Below are 27,967 nucleotides of genomic sequence, written 5' to 3' on the forward strand. Positions count from 1 at the left end.
TCCAACTAACATCACAGTAGCTGGAAAACACTATGCTAAAGGACCTCCGACTAACTTCACAGTATCTGGAGAACACTATTCTGGAGGATTTGCGACTATGATCACAGTAGGTGGAAAACACTATGCTAGATTACTTCTGAATAACATTACAGGAGCTGGAAAAAAACTATTCTGGAGGACCTCCGACTAACATCACGTTAGGTGGAAACCACTTTCTTTTCTTCTTCTTTTCCTGCCGCTTTTCCCACACCTGTGGGGTCGCGGGTGCGAACTGCGTCGCACATGTGGATTTGGCCCCTGTTTTACGGCCGGATGCCCTTCCTGACGCCAACCCTCTATGGAGGGATGTAAGCACTATTGCGTGTTTCTGTGGTGGTTGGTAGTGTAGTATGTTGTCTGAATATGATGAGGAGAGTGTTGGGACGGACATATACACCCAGTCCCCGAGCCAGAAGAATTAATCAGAAGCGATTAAAATCCCCGGCCCGGCCGGGAATCGAACCCGGGACCCTCTGAACCGAAGGCCAGTACGCTGACCATTCAGCCAACGAGTCGGACGGTAGGTGGAAACCACTATGCTAGAATATTTCCGACTAACATCACCCATCTGGAAAACACTTTGCTAGAATACCTCTAACATGACACTAGCTGGAAACCACCATTCTAGACTGTCTCCAGCACGACAGTAGCTCGAAACGGCTATGCTAGAATATCTTCCTCTGACTACATGACACTGGCAATAAACCGCTGTTCTAGAATATCTCCTACTAACAACATGACAGCTGGGCTGAGTTGCGCAGCTGGTAGAACACAGGCCTTCTGACCTAACTTTTCAGGTTCGATACTGGCTCATTCTAGCGGTATTTGTCAGTCTTGTGTTGGTAGATTTACTAGCACGGAAAAGAACTTCTGCGGGACAAAATTCCGACACCTCGGCGTCCACGAAAACCATAAAATGTAGTTAGTAGAACGTAAAATAAATAACATTATTATTATTATTATTATTATTATTATTATTATTATTATTATTATTATTATTATTATTATTATTATTATTATTAACAACATGACACTAGTTGAAAACCGCTATGCTAGAATATCTCCTACTAACAACATGTCACCAGTTGAAAACCACTACGCTAGATTATCTCCTACCAACAAGATGTCATCCGGGAGATAGTGGGTTCGAACCTCACTGTCGGCAACCCCGAAGATGCTTTCCCGTGGTTTCCCATTTTTATACCAGGCAAATGCTGAGACTGTACCTTAACTAATGCCACGGCCGCTTCCTTCCCACTCTTAGGCCTTTCCTATCTCATCGTCGCCATAAGACCTATCTGTGTCGGTGCGACGTAAAGCAAATTGTTAAAAAAAAAGGTCACTAGCTGGAAATCACTATGCTAGATTATATCCTACGAACAAGATGTCACTAGCTGGAAACCACTGCGTTATACTATTTCCTACTAACATGTCACTAGATGGAAGCTACTGTGCTAGAATATCTCATACTAACAACGTGCCACAAGCTGGAAATTACAATGCTAGATTATCTCCTACTAACAACATGTCACTAGCTGGAAACCACTGTTCTGTAGTATCTCCTACTAATAACATGTCACTAGATGGAAACTAGTGTGCTAGAGTATCTCCTACCAACAACATGTCACTAGATGGAAACTGCTATGCTAGCGTATCTTCTACTAACAACATCTCACTAGATGGAAAGGACTCTGCTAGAGTATCTCCTGCTAACAACATGCCACTAAATGGAAAATACTGTGCTGGAGTACCTCCTCCTAACATCATGTCACTAGATGGAAACTAGTGTGCTAGAGTATCTCCTAATAACAACATGGCACTAGCACTTCGACTAACGGCTAGTACACTTAGTGATATCGGTGTTTTGACCAACTGCTGGTAAATCCTATACCTATAAACAGCTGTTCCAGGAAAGTTTTCTACCAAGTGTGAGACGTTTCTGCGCTCGTTCATAATCAGCCGTCTGTCACGTAAAAGTGTTGCTGTATCAACGATTATTTAGCTAAATATTATGTTGATAAACCTGACTATCACCAAAATATTGTCATCTGTACTGTTCGTGGGAAAACAGATTGCAAGGTACACATGTAAAGAAAACAAGCTGTTAGAAATTAACGCAGGTACTCTATCCTGACGTATTAATATTATGATATACAGAGGAGGAACTACCGCAGTGGGTGGGTGATAGAACATACCCACGTTATCCTTTACCTGGAAACACAGGGGCGGCCTCGTATGGGGCTCTCGATTTGGGAGTGTGGTATGACAGACCATAGGATAACTAGCTGAGTCTGGCATTGCTTCCTATTTCTTCTGCCAGGTCCCATACCCATCTTTAATATCAACTTCCCTTGGTTAACTCCTGTCCCCTCCCGACCTCGACATTATAAGAGTCCTAATGAGTATTTAATTTTCTCACCTTCAAGATTATTTCTTTTGGAAATCCACTTTCAACCTATTAGGTCGTATTACGTACAAATAGTACGCGTTGAGGAGATGTTAAATACAGAAGAAAAATGACTAACCGGACACCAGTGGGATCCGAACCCACAACCTCCCGAATTCACGTCGATTGTTCTACCAATTGAACTATGGTGGCCTAGGTCATATTAATTGTTCTGTTGGAAAGGATCTAAGCTACAGATCTGGTACTACTGCCATCACACTGTAGAGTGTGTGCAAGTCGTCCGTTGTGGGTCTTCAAAGTTTCGGACTTCCCTTCCTCATTCCCCTATGTTGATCACGTTGTACTTCTTAAAACAATAATCATCACCACAGTGAACTGTGTTATTGAAAACGTTGGCAAATTTTCCGTCTCTTCTAACGACTCCACCTTGGTTAATTCTGTGTGAAACAACCCACAACGGTCGATTTGCACGCACTCTACAGTGTGATGGTAGTAGTGCCAGACCTGTAGCTTAGATCTTTCCAATAGAACGCGTATGACCTAGCCCAACATAGCTCAATTCGTTGAGCAATCGACGAGAAATCGGGAGGTTGTGGGTTCGAATCGCACTGGTGTACGGTTGGCCATTTTTGTTCTGTAATTAAAGTCTCTTCAACACGTACTATTTAACGTAACACGACCTAATCAATCAATCACTACTGATCTGCATTTAGGGCAGTCGCTCAGGTAGCAGATTCACTATCTGTTGTTTTCCTAGCCTTTTCTTAAATGTTTACAAATAAATTGGAAATTTATTGAAAATCTCCTTTGGCCAGGTATTCCAGTCCCTAACTCCCCTTCCTATAAACGAATATTTGTCCCAATTTGTCCTCTTGAATTCCAGCCTTATGTTTATATTTTCAACTTTCCTACTTTTAAAGACGCTAATCACACTTATTCGTCTACTAATGTCATTCCACGCCATCTCTCCACTGACAGCTTGGAACATACCACTTAGCCGAGCAGCTCATCTCCTTTCTCCCAAGTCTTCCCAGCCCAAACTTTGCAACATTTTCGTAAAGCTACTCTTTTGTCGGAAATCACCCAGAACAAATCGAGCTGCTTTTCTTTGGATTTTTTCCAGTTCTTGAATCAAGTAATCCTGGTGAGGGTCCCATACACTGGAACCATACTCTAATTGGGGTCTTACCGGAGACTTACACGCCCTCTCCTTTACATCCATACTACAACCCCTAAATACCCTCAAAACCATATGCAGAGGTCTGTACTAAATATTTACAATCATATTTATGTGATTTCCTCAATGAAGATCTTTCCTTATATTAACACCTAGGTACTTACAATGATCCCCAAAAGGAACTTTCAACCCATCAACGCATTAATTAAAACTGAGAGGACTTTTACTATTTTCGAAACTCACAACCTGACTTAACACCGTTTATCATTATACCATTGCCTACTGTCCATCTCACAACATTATCGAGGTCACTTTGCAGTTGCTCACAATCTTTTAACTCATTTATTACTCTGTACAGAATAACATCATCTACAAAAAACCTTATCTCTGATTCCACTTCTTTACTCTAATCATTTATACATATAAGAAAACATAAAGGTCCAATAATACTGCCTTGAGGAATTCCCCTCTTAATTATTACAGGGTCAGATAAAGATTCTGTGTTCTATTTTCTAGAAATACAGCCACCCATTCAGTCACTCTATTGTCTCGTCCAATTGCACTCATTTTTGCCAGTAGTCTCCCATGATCTACCCTATCAAATGCCTTAAATAGGTCAATCGCGATACAGACAATTTGACCTCCTGAATCCAAGATATCTGCTATATCTTGCTGGAATCCTACAAGTTGAGCTTCAGTGAAATAACCTTTCCTAAACCCAAACTGCCTTCTATCGAAAGAGTTATTAATTTCGCAAACATGTCTAATATAATCAGAAAGAATGCTTTCCCAAAGGTTGCATGCAATGCATGTCAAACTGACTTAGCTATAATTTTCAGCTTTATGTCTATCAGCCTTTTCTTTATACACAGGGGCTACTATAGCAACTCTCCATTCATTTGGTATAGCTCCTTCATGCAAATAATAATCAAATAAGTACTTCAGATATGGTACTATATCCCAACTCATTGTCTTTAGTATATTCCCTGAAGCCTTATTAATTCCAACTGCTTTTCTTGTTTTCAACTTTTGTATCTTACTGTAAATGTCATTGTTAACATAGGTAAATTTTAATACTTCTTTAGTATTAGTCACCTCGTCTATCTGGACATTATCCTTGTAACCAACAATCTTTACGTACTACTGACTGACTACTATACTCACGCGTTTTGAAGATCCTCGCATACACACTCCCCATGTTCATTAGTTATTCCTCGGATGTCCTTCTTGGAACCTGTTTCTGCCTTAAAGTACCTATACACACTCTTCCATTTTTCACTAAAATTTGTATGACTGCCAATTATGTTTGCCATCATGCTATCCTTAGCTGACTTTTTTGCTAGATTCAATTTCCTAGTAAGTTCCTTCAATTTCTCCTTACTTCCACAGCCATTTCTAACTCGATTTCTTTCCAAACTGTACCTCCTTCTTAGACCCTTTATTCTGTGTTATAATAAGGCGAGTCTTTACCATTCCTTACCACCTTTAAAGGTACAAACCTGTTTTCACATTCCTCAACATTTGCTTTAAACCCATCCCAGAGTCTGTTTACATTTTTATTTATCGTTTTCCATCGATCATAGTTATTTTTAAAAATCTCCTCATGCCTTTTTTTATCAGCCATATGGTACTGCCTAATAGTCCTAATTTCAAGACCTTCCTTTCTATCACATTTATTTTTAACTACGACAAAGACAACTTCGTGATCACTAATGCCATGTATTACTTCTGTTTCTCTACAGAGATCGTCTGGTTTTACCAGCACCACGTCCAGAATATTCTTGCCTCTAGTTGGTTCCATCACTTTCTGAATCAGCTGCCCTTCGCATATTTACTTATTTGCCACTTGTTGGTCATGCTTCCTGTCGTTCGCATTACTTTCCCAATTGACATTTGGTAATTGAGATGACCCGCTACAATCACGTTCCTTTCCATATCGTTTCCCACATAGCTGATTATCTCTTCAAATAATTCTGAATCAGTGTCTGCTCTACCCTTTCGTGGTCTGTACACTCCAATGACATCAAGGTGCCTATTATCTTTAGAGATGAGCCTTACACCTAGATTTTCATGTTTGTTACCTTTAACTTTTTCGTTGCTTACAAATTCTTCTTTCACAAGGATGAATACTCCCCCTCCTGCCATTCCTATCCTATCTCTACGATACACGATATCTATTAAATTACTTAATTCTAATCCTTTCTTTACAATACTTCTACAGTTCAATACTAACATTTTTATGTCATCCTTACTTGACTTCCAGATCCCTGTACCCTTATCAACGCTCCCTAGACCACCCCGTTTCCCTGAATTCTCCCTATATCCCTTCTAAACAAATTTCCTAACTTATATGCACTACTGCGGTTAAAGTGAAAACAGATCCCTATCTCCTATCCAGCCATTAGGATCTAGAAATCTCAGTCCCAGTTTCCCACATACCCACTCCATAGTCCCATTTAAATCCGCATTCACGTTCCAGTCAGTATCCCTCCTACACAGTATTCCACTGATAACAATCTCCGCTTCCTTAAACTTAAGCTGTGCTGCATTTACCAGGTCCCACACATCCCCAACTATGTTGGTACTTATACCTGCTTGTCTTTCGTTGTTGGTACCAACGTGAAACACTACCACCTTCCTATGTATATTATAAACTGTAACCACCTTAACAACTATATTAATCGTACATTTTAAGAAAACTCGTTGATACACTAGACTACTCATTGCTACAGCGTGGTAATAATACCGAAGGAAAACAACAATAGCTTATTTTCGAAGGAACAACTGATCTCACCACTGTAGTTAAAGTATTAGCCATTTTCGAAATCCCATTATTGAACATAAATCATAAAAGTAGTAATGAACTAAAAAACAATTCAAACTGAAAGCGGATGGAAAGTTCGGAGTAACAAAGAAGTTTACCAGAAGGTGGAAAGAATCTCAGAGACCATGAAGAAGAGGAGGCTGGCGTTTCTTGGACATCTATACAGAATGAACGCAAACAGACTTACCAAACATATATTTGATTACTTCTGGAGAAAAAAGACCACTGCAGCATCGATTAAGGAAACGAAGAAGGATATGGAAAGGTCAAGCATCTTGGAAGACCGGCTGTTAGAAAGGAATACGTTTAGGAACACACTGAAGAATTTGGAAGGTGTTCAAGCCGCAGGAAGAACTAGGAAGACCAGAAGAGCCTGGACAGATGAACAACGGAAGCAGGCTAGCGAACGCATGAAGGAGTATTGGACACAGAGAAAACTCCGCACGAAGAGAAAGAAATGAAGTTGTAGCGTGATCTTTGGTGGTCCATTCCCATGAAAAAAAAAAAAAAAAAAAATCAAAAATCTCAGCAACCTAAATGACTGAATTTTAAGTACATAGAATGTTCATTCTATGGCACTGAAAACTTCCATTGCAAAATTTCACAATGTTATCTAATCTTAGTTTCACAAATAATGGCTTAGTACCTTCACACCTTTAATGTGGAAAAATCAGGTATTTACATTAGGGAATTAACATTATACCACATCCAAGCTCGTGAGCATTCTTCTTAAACACACAGGAAATTCCTAACAACAGCCCCTGTCCTCTCAGTTCTCCTCGGCTTCCTACAAGATAATTTCTGCTCCTCTGATAGCGAGCAAATGGCCGCGCGGTTTAGATCGCGTAGTTATCAGCTTACATTCCGGAGGTAGTTGGTTTGAACCCCAATGTCGGCAGCCCTGAAGATTGCACCTTAAATAAGGCTACGGTCGCTTCCTTCCCACTCCAAGCCCTTTCATATCCCACCGTTGCCAAAAGACGTATCTGTGACGTATAACTTTGTATTGTGCTCCTTTGACATGGGTTGATCATTTCTTATCAATAACTTTCGTTTTGAAGAAGTCTCCGGAGGTTTATTTGGAATGGAACTGCATTCCATACCAATTTCTTCTTCTCTGCTGCCATAAACTGGCTGTCTTCAAAATGATTCGAACATAACTTTATGCTATTGTACAAATAGTTCACATTTTCTTCAATAAATCAGCCCTCCTACTATTTACAAGGAGTTTTCTGTTTTTTTCTTTCTTTCTTAACCCGTTTACCCTCCAGGGATGGTTTTTCCCTCGGAACGTCTCAAGGGCAGTATCCTGGATTGTGAGACTTTGGGTCTGGGATACAACGGGGTTGGAGTACCAGTACCTCACCAGGCGGCCTCACCTGCTATGCTAGGAGAGGCCTTGTGGGGGATGGGAAGATTGGAAGAGATAGACAAGGGAGAGGAAAGGAAGCGACCGTGGCCTGAAGTTAGGTACCATCCCTGCATTTGCATGGAGGAGAAGTGGGAAACCACGGAAAACCACTTCGAGGATGGCTGAGGTGGGAATTGCACCCCCTCTCTACTCAGTTGACCTCTTGAGTCTGAGCGGACCCCGTTCCAACCCCCGTAACACTTTTTCAAATTTCGTGGTAGAGCCGGGAATCAAACCCGATCCTCCGGGGGTGGCAGCTAATCACACTAACCACCACACCACAGAGGCGGACAAGCAATTTTCTACACACTGAAAGTTATAACACCGCTATGTGTTAGAGGTTACGATTATGTTAAAACGTTATTCATTTTCATAATTGGATCGATTTCCCTTCGAGTTACATTCCTGGATCATTGATAAACGAAATACTTACTTATCTGAAGTTACATTTATGAATCTTCACAATATTGTTCTGTTATCCGAAAATGTAATCACTAGTTCAATCTTTACTGTACAGGATCTTTAGAAAACCTAAACAAGAATGATAGCTCTGATGTCTTCTTGTAACTGAGCAGTGTATTGCTCAACACACATCTCCTTCGTAAATACCTCGTTAATTTAATAGAACACCAAACATCTATAGTGAAATTACCACACGCTAATTCGCAAAACATGTACCAACTTAGGCCTAAACATCCCTGCCGGTAGCTTGTTGGCCTCGTGGAGCGCTGCAGTCGCATGGATAAAACAAGGTCTATTATATGAAAAATAACGAGCCGAGCTTCGCGACTGTGTATATTAAACTGTGCCTAGTAGTTAGTTCTTCAACACATTTCTTACTAGAGAGAAAAATACGCATTCTTCCATTTGATATACGTGGTACAAATCTAATGTTAATAGGGTTTATTAGTTTTCCTATTGCTATTACGTCATATCTGATACTAATTCCATCATGAGATTCAATAAAAATTGCTTGTTCTTTCGCAGGGTATGTCTGTATTAATACAGAATGGGTTAACTTTGAAGAAGAAACGATTTCAGTATTCGCTGGGTTACTTGATGATCCTTTTCTAATATAAGTGGAATTGGAGTTTTTTACTTGGAACTTAAATATCTATATCAGTGGTGGCAGTGCGCATTATTCTTTGGGTTCATTGTATGTTGCCGAACGCTGTCACTAGAGGTGGCCGTGGTGGATTCAACAGCAATGGTTTAGGTTAACCTTTGAGGTTAACTGTAAAATTTTAGCCAAGCACACTGAATACGGCGAAACAAATACCAGGATCTTTACTCACAGCTTACTGAAGAGTACTATATCTTCCGTAACTGGTGTTTCATGTACATAAAGCAATGGTTAGAAATAGTAAATTACTTAAAATCACTGAGCAGACTTACTACACGCCAACTTCCATTACCAGTCATGGCCTTCTGTCTTTCGACTTCTTCCGATCTATAGTTAAAAATTAGACTACCATATGTATTTTCTTATCTACATTGAAACAGATGATTAGAGAAAAGGTATTTTATTAAAAAAAGTAAATTTTTCGTGTCGATATTTTTGGAAGAACTCCTGACCCTGCACTAACACCAGCCACTACATCCCTGTAGATCATTGCAGGGGGCTCGAACTGGTTGGCAGTGTCGAATGGTCGTACGTCACAATTGGGACTTCGGTAAATGACCTGAATAGGCCTACATATATATGTAAACAAGAAGGAAGCAGAAACACACTAAGGAGAGCTTCAGTCGTTTCTATTCTTCAAGATAACTGTGGATCAAGATAATATTAGTATCCGTCCACAAATTATCCCCACTCCCTATCATATTCTCCGCTGCTGGAAGCGGGGAAGAAATGGTAGAGTGGGGGTGGCCTCTTTACCTCGACAACTGACTCCACACATGAATCGTCACACATTCCAGTCTGCAAGCAAGATTTGATTGTTATTGATACTAGGAGCAAAAGAAAAAGGAAACGCAGATAAAGTATTATCTCCTCAAAGTTCGGCCTGATAACAAAGTTGGATTAGTGTTCTATCCATCGTGCGCGAAAGCGGAGAGGAATGGCAAGAGGAAGCGGGTGACCAGAAGGTTAGGTGGAGTGGGGGAAACAGGAAGGTTTCTCCATTCATTAGTCAGTGTGTGTGTGTGCAAGGTGTTTTTATCCACGGCCGTGAGTCCCGCCAGCTCAGAGCGCAGAGCGCACTGTCAGCAGTTACAGCTATGGGAGACGGCCGCAAGTATAGTGTAGCAAGTGTGTCGGTGAACAAGAATGGCAAGGATGTGGACCACGATGCAGTGACAACATCCAAAGCTGGCGAGCTGGAACGAATCGGATGGGCTAGTCCTGTCGAGTTTCTTCTTTCCTGTCTAAGTTACGCCGTCGGTTTGGGAAATGTGTGGCGTTTCCCATACCTCGTCTACCGCAACGGGGGTGGTAAGTAATCAGACGCTACGAACGATCTTTCCTCTCCTTAAGGGGGCAGTCTGGAGATAGAAATGGATGTTTTGGTCATTTTGGTGACAATATATGGTTCTAGAAACTTTAGACAACAACTCAGCAGAGAAAATTACATCTAACTTCCTTTTCCTTTTTCTCAAATGTGTAATAATGCATATTGAATTTTTTTTTCATCTGTAATATTCCGTTTAACTTTACTAAACTTGTATGCTATATGGATCATAGACATATTAGAAAACGTGTATGTGGAACACTTGATCACAAAAAATGTCTCCGTACCATAAGTCATTCTTTTGATAATAACGCATCTCTGAATAGAAATTATTTACAGGGATTTTGACATGCATTATGAACTAAATTTCAATAAAAGTTGCAATGAAACTTAACGCAAACGAAAATAGATTTGAAATTTTCATTTCTTTTCATTGACGGTTCAAAATGATATCTCCAGTAGTTTTTGTGAATACTTTTCTATTATTTAGAATACATTTCTTGTAAATATTATTAAAATCCATAAATTATTTAGATGTATCTGTTAATCTCCAGAATGTCCCTGAAGTCTTAGTTTTATCTGTTCCTTTCTTCCAGTGCATTCAGAATTCATTTTCTTCGAAAACTTTGTTTTGTGTTTTTTGGTACTCACACTTGTTTCTCACTGAATTTGGGCCTTCCTGTAACTAGCAAGATAAGTTTCAATGTTTTAATACAAGTACTCGAACAAAGCTATAAGAAAATGAAATATGAAAAAGCAATGCATTCTTCTGCAGTAAATATATATTATTATTATTATTATTATTATTATTATTATTAATTATTAATAATAATAATAATAATAATAATAATAATAATAATATGACATGAAAAATGGACAACTGGTGCAAAGTGGTCGAATGAACGCCTACTGGATCAAGCGAAAATTGAATAAACGCCATAATGTATAATTAAACTTAACGTGGTCCCTAGTTGGCCGATTAGTGAATAATAAATAAATAAATAAAAATAATAAATTCAAGGGGTTGTCCGACTCATTGGCTGAATGGTCAGCGTTGAGGCCTTCGGTTCAGAGGACCCCGGGTTCGATTCCCGGCCGGGTCGGGGATTTTAATCGCGTCCGACTAATTCTTCTGGCTCGGGGACTGGGTGTTTGTGTTTGTCCCAACACTTTCCTCTTCATATTCAGACAACACACTACAATACCAACCACCACAGAAACACGCAATAATGATTACATCCCTCCATATAGGGTTGGCGTCAGGAAGGGTATCCGTCCGTAAAACAGGGCCAAATCCATATGTGCGACACAGTTTGCACGCGCGACTCCACAGGTGTGGGAAATGCGGTAGAAAAAGACGAAGAAGAAATTAAAGGGGTTCCAGGGAAAGCAAAATAGAAAGGCCAAGAACGGTCAGAGGAGAGGAAGGGAGGGGAACCATAGCGAAAGGATGAAGAAGTTCCGGGAGAAGAAAAAAGGACTAACCACGAAATAAATTATTTCCTGTCGACCAAAGTAGACCAGAATCGAAGAAAGACTACTACTACTAACAATGGGGTCTAGGGGGTAGTGAACAGAGTGAACATGTGGCTTACACGGACGTACCGAGTTCGGTTCCAGGTCAGATCGGTGATTTTTATCTTTATCTCAAGGCCCCGGTTTAGAAACCCTACACCGGCCTAGATGGCCGTGCGGTTAGGGGCACGGAGCTCTGAGCCTGCATCCGGGAGATAGTGGATTCGCACCCCACTGTCGGCAGCCCTGAATATGGTTTTCCGTGGTTTCGCATTTTCACACCAGGCTGTACCTTAATTAAGGCCACTGCCGTTTCCTTCCCACTTCTAGGACTTTCCTATCCCGTCGTCGCCATAAGACCTATCTGTGTCGGTGCGACGTAAAGCAAATCATAAAAATAAAAAAAAATAAAAAAAATAGCAAGCCTAGACTAACGTTGAGAGTATTTGCCGCTTTAGCCATACATCAACTCATATAATCTGCAGACCTCATGGATTAAGCAACGGTCGCTTGGTAGGAGATACAGCCACATGTTTTTGTTATTGTTGTTGTTTATACCGCCCGCCGACTACTTTTACGGTGTTTGGAGACAACTAGGTGCCGGAATTTTGCTCTACTGGAATATTGACACATTTGAGTACCTCCAATTAGCATAGGACTAAGATGTGATCGAACCGTCCAACTTGCGTTCAGAACCAGCGGTGTACCGCCTATTGCAGTTAAGACATGGAGGTGGTGCACTTCTTCTTCTTCTTCTTCTTCTCCTTCTTAATCTGCTTACCCTCCAGGGTTGGCTTTTCCCTCGGACTCAGTGAGGGATCCCACCTCTACCGCCTGAAGGGCAGTGTCATGGAGCTTCAGACTCTTGGTCGTGGGATCAACTGGAGAGGATGACCAGTACCTCGCCCAGGCGGCCGCACCTGCTATGCTGAACAGGGGCCTTGGTGGGGGACGGGATGATTGGAAGGGAGAGACAAGGAAGAGGAAAGGAAGCGGCCGTGGCCTTAAATTAGGTACTATCCCGGCATTTGCCTGGAGGAGAAGTGGGAAACCACGGAAAACCACTTCCAGGATGGCTGAGGTGGGAATCGAACCCGCCTCCACTCAGTTGACCTCCCGAGGCTGAGTGGACCCCGTTCCAGCCCTCGTACCACTTTTCAAATTTTGTGGCAGAGCCGGGAATCGAACCCGGGCCTCCTGGGGTGGCAGCTAATCACACTAACCACTACAACACAGAGGCGGGGTGGTGCACTTACAGTACTAAAATATGTCTAGGGACGAAAAGACACGAGAGAAGAAGGTGTAGGCCTTTATGGATAAAAATACGCCTGGGAGTGAAAATGGATTTCCATTTTCGACTTTTGTTAAGTTCTTAAGGAAAGGAAGCATTTCAGGGAGTACAGCAACATTATCTAACATCGTGCCCGGCTCTATGGTTGGCGTGCTGGCTACAGGGGTCCCGGGTTCCATTCCAGACAGGGTCGGGAATTTTAACCATAATCATGCCTTTGCTGGCAAGATGTAGTGTTTACAGTGTACTATGTCTTCTGGTATGGGCTAGAATAAAATTGTTACTTTCATTGACCTGTCTCAGTCTTATTCTTGGCTTTGACAATATGAAAGTGGCTGAGGTATGAGTGACGCTTGCAATGCCATTCCTTATGCAGCCAGTCCCTGCCATGAATGGTGTGAAAATGTCACTCACAGGGTCGGTTGATGCACGCATTTCAGTGGGCTTGGCAGACTGATGTGCAATAGCAACTTCTGGCTCAGTGAGGAAAGCAACGGGAAACTACCTCACTCCTCATTTCCCTAGTACGCCTCTTCAGTGACACCTAGGCCATCTATGACAGCTAATGGTGAACCTGTTGAGGATCCAACCAGCCTTCGGACTGAATGCCCAACATACACATTGGTTTATTCCGCTGACGCGGGTGCTGGGTGTATGTGTCGTCTTCATCATCATTTCATCCTCATCACGAAGCGCATGTCGCCCACGGGAGTCAAATCAAAAGACTTGCACCTGGCGAGCCGAACTTGTCCTCGGACACTCCCGGCACTAAAAGCCGTACGCCGTTTCATTTTATCTAACATCGTTAGGTAAATGCGGGGAAAGAAAATCTAAGAAAAGTCATTCATGCAATCAGTGGTGGGATTATGTGTGAAAAATTACCATAGAATATATAACTTAGTTGAAGTCTGTATAAATGAATGATTTGCAGAAAAGGCTCATGGGACGAATGGAAGTAAATTATAGCTTAATTGATTTTTATAGTATCTTCTATAATGTTTGGGCTATTTGCAGGAAATATTCAATGTATGTATACAAGTAAATTATATTAAATAATTTTATAACAAACTTTTGTTTGTTTTGAATATATTTTGTATTTTAAATAACAAATAAGTAAGGGCCTTCACCAGTAAATATTACAATAAAATATTTCTTTCTCCTCAGTCACTGGTCGTTCATGACTGGGCGGGAAGGTAAGAGTATTGTATTTTATTCTATAACTACTCAATCTATTTTAAACCACACTGTTTTGATTCAGAGTTGCTATTCATTGCTGTATGATATTTAGACAGCAAGACATCTCTTACTTCATACGCTCGAGGTCGTCCACACGATGATCTAAGCCCCTTATATAACAACAACAACCTGGTCCCTAACCCCAATCCTCAATCAGGCTACTTATATTCGAAACTTATTGCAACAAAATAATGTACTTACACTCGACCTTATAGCTCGTGAACTAAAGATCCGATGTGGGACACGAGAAAAAACACGACGCTGCTGGGCCTCAGTTAAAGACGTGGGACGAGGGGTGTTTAAAAGAAGTGAGGATTTTGAGGTAGGCCCTATATGATTTGGTATGTTATTATTAAATCCAAAACAAAGGGGCTTACGAAGGCTGTTAAAATATCTAAGATAAACTGAGGCCTTTCACTCGCATAACAAAATTGTCTGAATTCCAAAAGAGTAAAAATGTTAGCGAGGGGCTGGCCCAAAATGTGCAGTTATAAAAATGGTTTTGGCCGTCTAAACATCTTTCCAAATCTTCAAGTGGCGGTTGGGGTACCACACAAATCTTTCTCTATACTCCATCAGGAAGATGAAACATAATTATAAATGCAATTACCTCATGTGGAGAAGCAAACAACACTGCTTGCAAAAGGAATGAGTACTAGGTTTGTTCCGAGAGCAAGGACGTCTAGCATAGTCTCAGTAACGTACAACGTCACGTATCAATCAAGCAATCAGTCATCATTGATCTGCATATAGGACTGTAGCCCAGGTAGCAAATTCCATATAAATTGTTTGCCTAGTCTTTTCTTAAATCATTTCAGAGAAATTAGAAATTTATCGAGCATTTTCATTGATAAATTTTTCCAGTGCCTAATTCCTTTTCTTATAAATGAATATTTGCCCCAAATTGTCATCTTGAATTCCAACTTTATCCCCGTATTATAGTCTTTCCTGTTTTTATGCCATCCACATCATTTCTCTACAGACAGCTCGGAGCACACCGCTTAGTAGAGTAGTTTGTCTGCTTCCTCCCAAGTATTCCCAGCCCAAAGTGTGCAACATTTTCGTCACACTACTCTTTTGTCGGAAATCACCCAGAACTAATCGGGCTTCTTTCCTTTGATCTCTTCTACAGTAGTTCTCGCATCAAGTAATCCTAGTGTGGGTCCCATACACTGGAACTGTACTCTAACTGGGGTCTTACCAGAGATTTAAACGCCCTTTAATTTACATAAAGGAAATCCACAGCCTGTTTGCAGTCATTCGACCAGGTCAGGAATGGAATGAATGAAGCCGCCATCTAGCGGCGAGGATAGGAATTGTGACAGCTGCCGAAGCCTGTCGCACTCCTCTGGTGCAATGAATAATGGTTGAAAGATGGAATGAAATGATATTGGAGAGTGTCACTGGAATGAAAGATGACAGAAAAAAACCGGAGTACGCGGAGGAAAACGTCTCCTGCCTTCTCTTTGTCCAGCACAAATCTCACATTGAGTGACCGGGATTTGAACCACAGAACCCAGCGGTGACGGCCGGCGCGCTGCCGCCTGAACTACGGAGGCTCTACCTTCTCATTTACATCCTTACTAAAACTCTTAATTACCGTCATAACCATATGAAGAGATCTGTAACCTTTTTGTACAACCTCGTTAATGTGATTACCCAAATGAAGACCTCTCCTTATATTAACGCCTACAGTAGGTACTACCGGGCGAGTTGCCGTGCGGTTAGGAGCGCGCGGTTGTGAGCTTGCGTCCGGGAGATAGTGAATTCGAACCCCACTGTCGGCAGCCCTGAAGATGGTTTTCTGTGGTTTCCCATTTTCACACCAGGCAAATGCTGGGGCTGTAGCTTAATTAAGGCCACGGCCGCTTCCTTCCCATCCCTGAGTCTTTACTATCTCATCGTCGCCATAAGACATATCTGTGTTGGCGCGACGTAAAGAAAGAAAAAAAAAGGAAAAGAAAAAGGGGTAGGTACTTACAGTGACTCTCGTGAGGTACTTTCATACTTTTACCCATCAACACATTGGCGTGAAACCAGTTGCTACACAGCTATCCTGTCCATTCCTGGAATCTGGATTTTGCATAAAACTTTACGTTCCGTGGTTAATGACCACAATATTATAAATGGTGTAAAACTGAGAGTAGCCTATGTTTTGATATTATTGAGGTTGCACGTGAGCGCTCATACTCGATTTCTTGAACGTCAATATTGTTGTGGCTGGTGAGATTCTTCGGCTTATGTAAGAGCGAATCAGGTTTTTCATGGTCGTTGCTAACGGATGAATCGTACTGTAGTTTTTCTTTTTATAGACAGCTTTCAACTGCAGCAAGAAGAATCTCCACCCGCGGTGATTTTTGAGTGTGGCATTTTAACTGCCTTCTCAATAAGATCGCCGCGGTTCGAATCCGGGACAATACATGTGAGATTTTAAAATTGATAGTCACGTCCCTCTTGTTTGGATTCCACATAAAACAAGATGTTCCGTAGTTATGGTGAGAGCACAAGTCACGTAAAGCTGCAAGTTTTTCAACTTTTTTCAGACCAGGGAAATCCTGATATAGATTATATTGCTCTGCCTCAGGCAGATATTCACATGATAGCTCTATATAGTATACCAGGCGGTTTGGCCGTGCGCAGCTGAGAGCTTGCATCCGGGAGATAGTGGGTTCGAATGCCACTGTCGGCAGCCCTGAAGATAGTTTTCCGTGGTTTCCCATTTTCACACCAGGCACATGCTGGGCCTGTACCTTCATCAAGACCACGCTCGATTCCTTCCTACTCTTAGCCCTTTCCTATCATATCGTCACCATAAGACCTATCTGTGTCAGTACGACGTAAAGCAAATCGTAAAAAAGAGGTAGCTCTATACACCGTCTGTCTGTGAAGTCATCATCCTGGAGGCTGACTGGATTCTCAACAGTACCAACAAACGTTATTTGGTTACAAGAACCTCAAAAACTGTTGCGATGCTATAATGAAGCGAACATGGTAATAGAATTTCCCACTGCTTTCCTTATAGGATTAGATAGTGCCGGTGCAGCACGGCTGATCCTATAAGTAGCACCTTTCTTAACATTCAGACGAACGTCTGGTGCTTTGATGTTATTATTCAGTATCATTCATACTTCACCATCTTCCATACTTTTAAACCCACACATGAGACTGAGAATTCAATGGAAGCTGAATTTTGCCCTCACCTATGCCAAGAGACAGATACACAAATACTGCATCCACCAAGAAATCACGGACTCTACACACTGTCTTCTACATTTTTGTCATAGCTTTCTTGCACCCTGATTTATCCATTTGATATCCCCTCTCTCTTCCCATTCATCATTCCACCCAAAGTATCCAAGTCAATTTCTCTTTCTCGGCTAGTAATGCTCCATTATTTTCAATTCTTCCAACTCCAGCTCATTCCTCCTGGTATACGGTCTCAGTTAAATTGCATTCCAATTTTGAAACTACCGAGCTCGATAGCTGCAGTCGACTAAGTGCGGCCAGTATCCAGTAATCGGGAGATAGTAGGTTCGAACCCCACAGTCGGCAGCCCTGAAGATGGTTTTCTGTGGTTTCCCACTTTCACACCAGGCAAATGCTGGGGCTGTACGTTAATTAAGGCCACGGCCGCTTCCTTCCCATTCCTAGGCCTTTCCCATCCCATCGTCGCCATAAGACATACCTGTGTCGGTGCGACGTAAAGAAAAAAAAATTGAAACTACCTGTGGTAATGGGACACTGAGACACAACAATGATACGGATTTCACTCACAAAAGTATAACAGGTTGATGATCAAAGGTCTCCAGAAACGAATCAGTGTGCACTGTTCAACACTATCCTGACGTTCACCAGAAATTGTAATGAGAAATCACGGGGGATCATTTGAATAAATGAATGTGAATGAATATTATTCTCTCCCAATCACGTATGACCACCAGCTGTGGAGAAAGCATTCGATTATTGTTTATTGTAATCACAGCTATTACATGGAGTTAGTTATTGTTAGTACTACAAAATACCAATGATACGAAAGAAATAATTAACGTATAGATACGTATCCAATAAATATCATCATCATCTTCCTTCCAAGTATTGGGTCATGTGACCCGTTACGGTCTTGCATTTTACTTTTCGCAAGACTTGAAAGCAATCAAATGTCCTTCCGACGGGTTGCCGGTATATTAAATGTTTGGGAACTTTAGCTTTCTGAGGTATTTCCCGGACTTGATCATGGATCATATACATTACAGATTATGCATCTCCTAGTTCTGTGGATTGTGTCACCATGACCAGCACTTTAACGCACGGAGAGCTATCTTGGCCGATCTATTTGGCATTATTATTATTATTATTATTATTATTAAAATTAAAGTACATTACAGTTGAAAGTTTCATAATGACGAAAGAAGAGGATTATGAAGAAGACGAAAACAAAGGGGGGGGGGGAAGCAAAAACTTGAAAATTAAGTATTACTTGCAAGTACGCGACCCCACCAGGGTATGTAAAAAAACCGCAAGAAGCAGAAGAAGAAGAAGTGTAACGTAATATTTACAAACAATCGCATAGAAATTCGCACAATTTATACTAAATATAACGTAATTATTGTGTGACATGTAATGGAATATTTTGTGAGCTCTCTTTCTAAAAACTCGCTGTCCCCAAATTAGATTTTTTGAAAAAAGAGTGCAGTCATAAAGCATATGACATTATACATCCACTAGTGATATCATTTTCTGGAAATTGATATTAAATGCCGTTAAGTTTTCAATCAAATTAATGCAGGTTTTCCATAACTAAATGCCGATCAAAAAATTAGCTACTTTCTTGAATGAAACACTATATCCACAGGCAATTTAAAAAATAAAAATAAACTATATTCTTAGCTAAATGCAAATTACATAGTATTAGGCAATACTCACTATTTCCAATCAGTTCCCATGATATCTTGTCAATAGCTGATGACTTGGAATATGGAAACCTAACATCCAACTTGCATTCTGTCTGTAATTTATAGCAAGTAGTATAACAGTTTGATTGAAGTGTTCCATAATGATATTTTATTAGTTTTTCAGTGCTAAATAAAACAGTTTAAAACAGCGATGTTCAATATTTTTTTGCTCAAAAATACTATTTATACGAAATTGTGAGTTCTAACAACAAACTTCCCCAAAATCTTGGTTGGGAATAAGCTTCTGTAACAGAAATTCTCTAGATGAAGAAATATTGCATGAAAAATAATGTAACCTTTACATTCCTATTGATATTTTGCTTAAGCCTATAGAGACAGCAGCAGAATTTCGTGGTTCCTAAATTTAAAAAAAGACTTTTTGGACATAGTGAGTTTTGTAAAGAAAGCTCGCAGTTGAAACACTGTTACAGAGAAATTCACACAAGATATACAGAATTTAACTTAAAATATTCCACTACAACGCAAGTGCGTAGAAATTCACACATAACGAAAATAATTTCAGTACCTTAACACTACCATTTGTGGTAAATTGACTTTCTACAAGCATAACATCGTACTTACAACACCATCACATAGAAATGTACACATATTATCAAGATACCGAAGTATTTGCATGAAACGTCTATTTCTCATTTAGAACTAAGTGAATTGTTGTTATATCGCTCTTACACTGGGTATAATTTTATCTGCAAGTCACTGATCCATAGTTAAGGATCATACACTTTAGATAATACCTCTCTTATGAGAACCGGACCATAGGTTCAAAGGCCAAGATATAAATTCAGCAGATTAAGCAGCCATTACTTCACGCAGTGATGAAATGACTCAGTGAATGAATGGTAGAATTTTCATGACTGCGTTAACCTCATGTTAGGTTTTCAGCGATGGCAGGGCTGCTCAGACCGTGTATACTGCCAGAGTGAAGTGTTTCGTGCAGTTACAATGGCTCCTCGATCCAGGGACTATTGGGGGAATGATTTCATGCAGTCATTTTTTCCAAGTGCGGAAAATGTAGCTGACAATTTATATTCAGATTTCTAGGATTTCTTAAATTTACTCTGCGCGAACTTTTTCTTAATGTCATCATAATTTCCGACCCTATAAAAATGTAACTAAGGCGTGGTCCATGTATGTAAATGATGTTTCTCCGAAGCCAGTACCGTGATCAAATTTGGTGGAGCAAAATTATGTACCGCTCTAGGCCAGAGGTACACTTATATGGCCTCTTCCTTTTTCATACTTGCACATAATTGTACCTATTTGTATATGAATTCGGTGTATTGCCAATATAATCCAGAATAGCGTATATAAAGCACCATATTGAGGGAATGATTTTATGAAGTCATTTTTTCCAAGTGCAGAAAATGTAGCTGAAAATTTATATTAAAAATTCTAGGATTTCTTGAATTTACTCTGCGTGAAGTTTTTCTTAATGTCATCATTATTTCCGACCCTATAAAATGTAACTAAGGCGTAGTCCATGTATGTAAATTATGTTTCTCCGAAGTCAATACCGTGATCGAATTTGGTGGAGCAAAATTATGTACCGCTCTAGGCCAGAGGTACACTTATATGGCCTCTTCCTTTTTCATACTTGCACATAATTGTACCTATTTGTATATGAATTCGGTGTATTGCCAATATAATCCAGAAGAACGTATATAAAGCACTATATTAATAGCTGTTGTTTGGACACCTAAATGTATTTTATTTATTTATTTATTTATTTATTTATTTATTTATTTATTTATTTATTAATTATTGTCCGACTCGTTGGCTGAATGGTCAGCGTACTGGCCTTCGGTTCAGAGGGTGCCGGGTTTGATTCCCGGCCGGGTCGGGGATTTTAACCTTCATTGGTTAATTCCAGTGGCCCGGGAGCTGGGTGTTTGTGCTGTCCCCAACATCCCTGCAACTCACACACACCACTCACAACACTATCCTCCACCACAATAACACGCAGTTACCTACACATGGCAGATGACGCCCACCCTCATCGGACGGTCTGCCTTACAAGGGCTGCACTCGGCTAGAAATAGCCACACGAAATTATTATATTATTTATTTATTTATTTATTTATATATTTATATATTTATATATTTATTTATTTATTTATTTATGTATTTATTTATTTATTTATTTATTTATTTATTTAAGACGTGTCCATAACCAATTATAATAGGCATTGCATAGTACGTTTCTATAATACCAAAAATTAGAGAAATATGACAAAAATAACAATAGATTAAAATAATGATGTACACAGAGCAGGATTAGATTTTACTGGCGACTAATTCTATAAGTGAGAAATATCTAATTGTGCCTTCAATATTTATTGAAACGACTGTGATGGTTGGCTCTGAAGAAAACCGTTTGTAGTGCATAAGGTATGAGAGACTGAGCTATCTTGGTAGAAAGACGTCTAACCATTACGAGATGCACTTGTCTAGGGAGAGTTCTAACTCATTACTCTGGGGATGGCCGGATGTAGTGCCGTTCGGAAAATCATCCTATGGGGAGGCTTCTCTCGAACCCCATGGTCAACATAGAAGTCGTTCAATAGCCTACGAGGACCACAAGGAGTAACCTTCTGGAAAGGGGTTTCCATCAGGACTTCGTGATGTGCGGATAATGAGCGGAGTAGAGAGCATCTGACTTGTTCCAGAGCAGACTCTCCGTCTACACGTGCAATGCCAGATCGGCTAGATGCAACACCTACCATTCTGCATGTTACCGTAATACAGTTTGAAATGCATTATCAAAATGTAAGTTTGTGCTTTTGAAACGATTGTTTGTATATATGTGTCAGCCTCGCGGTGTAGGGATAGCGTGCCTGGCTCTTATCCGAAGGCCTCGGGTTCTATTTCCTGCCTGGTCAGGGATTTTACCTAGTTCTGAGGACTGGTTCGAGGACCACTCAGCCTACGTGATTACAGTTGAGAAGCTATCTGACGATGAGAAGGCGGCCCCGGTTTAGAAAGCCAAGAATAACGGTTGAGATCATTCTTCGTGCTGACCACACGAAACCTCGTAATCTACAGGCCTTCGGACTGAGCAGCGGTCGATTGGTAGGCCAAGGCCCCTCGGGGCTGTTTCGCCATGGGGTATGGTTGGGTGGGTATGTACGTATGCATGTATTCAGTAGATATAAGTGGACCGAAGGAACTGTGTTGGTCAGCAGATAGTTAGTTCGAACTTCACTCTTGGTTCCGTGGTTTCCCATTTTCACATCAAGAATATAGCGGGGTTATACTGTACCTCAATTAAGACCATGGCTACCCTAGCACTTTTCTATCCCGGCGTCAGCGGAAAACTGTTAGTTTTGATCCGGCGTTAAACTCTTCGAAAAATAAATATCCTTTCTAACTGGTAACGGCCTTAAAGCCGAGGAGTCGGAAATTTGTCTCACACGCGGGAAAACAATTCATATAATCAATGACGATAAGTGAATGAAACCATATGTATCAGGATGATGATGTCAATAGACAATAGTGTTTATGAATTGGATCATGTGAGTTCCGCATTTGCTGTTGGAACACGACTTTCTCTTTCTGAGAAGCTGTTTCATCTTTCCTCACTGCCCCACATATTTCGGGTCTAAAATTGGTTCCTTTCACATTTAGTTCGACGCCAGTTGGTTTGTTTCAACTGTCTTGCCGTTAGATGTAATCACAAATACCTATTAAAAGTCACTTCCGGGACAATTTTTGTCGTCTACACCATACATCACATCAGCCATCAATTTGTAACTATCACTTTGCATTCAGGAGATAGTGGGCTCGAACCCCACTGTCTGCAGCTCTGGAGATGGCTTCCCGTGGTTTCCCATTTTCACACCAAGCAAATGCTGGCGCTGTACCTTAATTAAGGCCACGGTCGCTTCCTTCCAACTCCTAGCCTTTCCATCGTCTCCATAAAATCTATCTCTGTCGGTTCTGTGTAAAGCTAATAATAATAATAATAATAATAATAATAATAATAATAATAATAATAATAATAATAATAATTGTACCGGGAAGTACACCCCAACGCCGCGCATTCAAATTCAGCGCCTAAAGTTCTCCTCTATTGGCAAAACAGTGAAACTGAAACTATACCTACTTAGAACTTTACTCAGAAGATGTCACCACTAAAGTCTGATGTAATTTTGTTATTGTGAACTGAACTGTGTGAATTTCTACTTGTTTTGTTTTCAATTCATCAAGAAGTTTGGACATTCTTCCACAGATGTCACTACTAAAAACTATGAGCATGCACCCTGGTGCGAGGAATAAGAACTTATTATTCAAAGAAGTTTTGTATTCATAATTTTTTTTATTGATTGATGTTCATTTATTTTTGGGTTGGCAATATTTCCTTTTTATTTCCGCCAGTTTTGAATCTAACCAATCCCTAATTTCTGTAATTAATTTTCTACCAATCACAGTCTTCTTCTTCTTCTTCGTCTTCTTCGATTTTGAGTGTAACTTTTAAACTGATCAATAAAAGTGAGAGGGTGTGGCTAGTTTAATCTTGAATGGTCCCGAACTTTCTCCGAGGGTTTATAAACCGCGGGTTTTCACGTTTCTTGGCGAATTGATCGTCATCTTACTGAGTGTGTGTGTCAAGCAGGAGGCGGGCGGCCTCTTCGTCAGCTGCTAGAACTTCTACAAGGTAATGGCCACATAACATCTTTATTTCTCGCTAGCTCCGCAGTTTAACCCGAGGGAAAGGTCCGAAACGTTAACTATGTAACCTTCTTTTCTAAAAATGTAACTTTCTGCCGGCTAATGTAATTACTTCATAAAACCTTTAACTGTAAATCGGGGGTAGAGAGTGATGTACCCTCTCGAGCTCCCCTTCATCTTGGTTTGAGGCGCTACGCTTTTGTTTCTGCAATGTATTTAAGTTATTTCCATGCGTGCTACCTCAGTAGTTTGGCAATAGCCCCTGTTTCGTCGGCCAAGCGCCCTATAGGTTTTAAGTTTTTGGAGCTCAGTCTTCGACTCCATTGAAATTGTACTCGGGCCGTTTATTTAACCTGTTCTTTTTCACTAAGGCCCTGTAGGCTGGGTACTAATACCTCTGTGTAATAATATTTCTATTTGTAAATAGTGCCTTGTAAGGCCAGATATTATTAGATTTTCAGGCTATGTTGCCTTGAGTAGGCTTGGAAAACTGAGAGCATGGTAGCTCTTTTTCAAGTGTTGTAAACGTGCCGCTGGGAGGCTTGATATTGTAATTTACGGAGCAAGTGCTCCATGCATTAGGGGAGTTCTGCCCCTGTATAAAATTTGTGCTCTTTTGTAAATTTGAGCTAGGAGCTCAGGAAAAGTTTAGTGAGTGCTTGAAGCCCGCGATCTATTTATACCACCAATCTTCTCTTTCCTAGACTTGCTTAATGATTACTACTTGTACCTGGAAAATTGTTAAATTTTGTGCTTTAAAAATATAACCTTCAGTTTACGTTTTAAATTCAAATCTTGACATTGTAGTTAGACCCATTCACCCCGACACCTTCTTTCACCTCTGCGATCCACAAATACCGCCGGAACAATAATAATAATAATAATAATAATAATAATAATAATAATAATAATAATAATAATAATAATAATAACAACACTAAGTTGCAAAATGTGGTAATTTCTTCCCCGTGTAATATAGCCCCACTATTCCATCTTGTATGATAGCTCACGGTCTGCCTTTGCCGTCTTTAAATCCTCGATGTTATTCATTTCTGGATCCATAAAATGTGTAGCATTAGGACAGCTACTGTAGAGTGAAGAGACAACAGGACTTTAAAATAAGTTTCAGATTTCAAGTTCCTAAGTATTTAAACAGAAATAAACATAAATGTTTATAGTTTTCATAATAAATGATAGTGATTTTACAGAATCTGATGATGTTCTTTCAAGAAGGACACATGTCATTCTAAATAAGTTGTTTCTTTTTCAAGTGTAAGTCTGTCGCCATACGTTTATACATTTATTACTCAAAATTAGTTTCGGCAGAAATCTAACAGTTATAAATTAATTGTGTCGAAAGTGAAAAGGGATGGCTTCAGATATTACAAATTATTTCTTGATGGATACAGAATTTTTACAACCATCCCTTGGCGTAGGCCAGAGCAAAACGTAGCTTCTACTGGTCTCATTCTCATACATGATTGTGACAATATGGAAGTTGCTGAGTTACGAGTATTGCTACGATTAGTGTGTCTGGATGTTGTGAAAGTTGATATTCAGAGGGCCAATTGTGCTGCAATAGCACTTTATGGTTAAATGAGGAAAGCAATGGCAAACTGTCTCACAACTGATCTCACCTTGTACGCCACAGTATAGCACCGCCAAAAGTTTCTGCAGTTATCGTACAAGTGCATACCCTTCCGTATAGGCCTACTATTTGAGGATCCAGCCAGCCTGCAGGCTGATGACTTGACAGACAGTAAGATTCGTCACCCTAGAGTAGGGTGACTAGATATAGAATAAGAAAATAAACGGTATAATTTTCTCGAAGATATCGATGAAATTATTTCATAAGGTTAAGGACAGTTAGGCATACATCATAATTCTAGTGAGGGCAGAAAAAATAATGTTTAATCCTACACATAGGTAATTGCACAATAAATTAAACAATATTTACTCACAAAATAAAGTGACGTGTCAATTGGAACACTATTTAAACTGTTATTTTACCAGCCTAATAAGATGTAGGTAACTGCAAATCTATTTCGGATCAGTTAAAACCGAATTATTGTATTTTTCTGGCGACTGCAGATGTAGAGAGGTTCAACAATAAATGCTTTATTGCTGAAGAAAATGATAGCATAAAATTGTTTGACTTATAGTAGCTATAAAATGGCTAAGTTTGTCACAATGTAATGACGTCTTCCTTTTACAGAGCCTTCTAAATATTCAGAGCTTGATGAGGTACTTGCCTGATCAATTAACTAATCTTAATAGCTAAGGTAAATGGCCAACAGTGTGTAGCAACATACAATTTATGATTTTAGATACTTTAGATGTTTCTCCAGTCATTGCAGACAGAAAAAAGAAACGGAAAAATTAGCCGCCCGTTGGTTTTTGTCGGGACGGGCACAAAACGAAGGAACAATCGTGTTAAAAACGGGACATCTGGTCACCCTACGTGTAGAACAAAATTTGAAGGCAGGAAATTTTACTCGATGTGCTCAGTTTTGTACGTAATTTAAAGGAAACGCCTAGGTTACCTCTACAGATCTGAAGGCTACGGAGAAGGAAAGAAATACACACAAGGAAAACATGACGAGTGGTTGGTGTGTGGGTTGTAATGACAATATAAAGGAGAAACAGGAACACCGACAAGGACAACTCCACATCTTTATACATTGCGCTCTCCCGCTTCATGACTGAAGCGAGCATCGATACTCATAAGGGAATTGTTCAGTTCTAATCAGACACTTTCAATGAAACATAAGGGAATTTAAGTGCGTATCCACTGCAGAAAAACAGCGGACTCCTGATAATCCGAACTAAATTGCATTAAATGAAATAAAAAAATGCATTTCTGAACGAAAGTTGTTTGTATTTTTGTTTTACTCGTGTAAGAAATCAATATAAAATAATATTTAACTCCGTATTGCGAGTATTTTTAAACATAAATCGAAGTAAACTAAACGTTTAAAAGGTTAATCGAGTTTCATAGAGTTTGATTACACAGAAATTAATCAAACACAACGGTCTACAAAAATGAATCACAAATTATTTCTCTTTTCAAAGTCAGTTATTGATGTTTGGTTATTACACGTAGTTGTTGTGAATTGCTGAATTTCCGAAGAAAATTATGACTCTACCATATACTGGCAGTCCTATTTTCACTATTTGCTTTACGTCGCACCGACACAGATATGTCTTATGGCGACAATGGGATAGGAAAGGCTTAGGAAGTGGAAGGAAGCGGCCGTGGCCTTAATTAAGTTACAGCCCCGGCATTTGCCTGGTGTGAAAATGGGAAACCACGGAAAACCATCTTAAGGGCTGCCGACAGTGGGGCTCGAACCCACTATCTTCCGATTACTGGATACTGGCCGCACTTAAGCGACTGCAGCTATCGAGCTTCATAAGTCCTATTTTAGAGTTACATAAAACACGAACAGAATTATTATTTCGCCAACAAGTTATATGAATATATCAAAATATTTGTATATTAATACTTCTGTATCGCTTGTCCGACTCCTTGGCTGAATGGCCAACGTTGAGGCCTTCGGTTCAGAGGGCCCCGAGTTCGATTCCCATTCCTGTCGGAGATTTTAATCACGTATGACTAATTCTTCTGGCTCGGGGACTGGGTGTTTGTGTGTGTCACCTCACTCTCCTCCGTATATTCAGACAACACACAACACTAAAGCATTCACAGAAACACTTAATAGTGACTATATCCCTCCACATAAGGTTGGTGTCAGGAAGGGTATCCGCATGTGCGACACGGTTCACACCCATGACCTCAGGTGTGAGAAAAGCGGTAGAAAAATAATACTTGTTTATCGTTTATAATGGAAGCTAAGCTATTACGTAATATGAATTCTTGGTCATCTACATATAAGCGCGGTTGCTATTAATATAACACTTTATTAGCACACAAACGAGGAATCTGTGGTATTGCTGCTCAGAATCACTCATTTTG

General features: G+C 40.1%; 1 protein-coding gene across 1 annotated transcript in view; it reads left to right on the top strand.

Annotated features, from left to right (window-relative positions):
- The first annotated feature begins 10,078 nt into the window (after positions 1 to 10,078).
- The window catches only part of LOC136879339 (sodium- and chloride-dependent GABA transporter 2), a 157,912-nt gene continuing 140,023 nt past the window's right edge, over positions 10,079 to 27,967 (top strand). Inside the window, exon 1 of the mRNA XM_067153156.2 lies at positions 10,079 to 10,292. Within this exon, the coding sequence (XP_067009257.2) occupies positions 10,079 to 10,292 (214 nt within the window). The remainder of the gene's footprint in view (positions 10,293 to 27,967) is intronic.

This window comes from Anabrus simplex, chromosome 8 (genome assembly GCF_040414725.1).
Source record: "Anabrus simplex isolate iqAnaSimp1 chromosome 8, ASM4041472v1, whole genome shotgun sequence".
Lineage (NCBI taxonomy): Eukaryota > Metazoa > Arthropoda > Insecta > Orthoptera > Tettigoniidae > Anabrus > Anabrus simplex.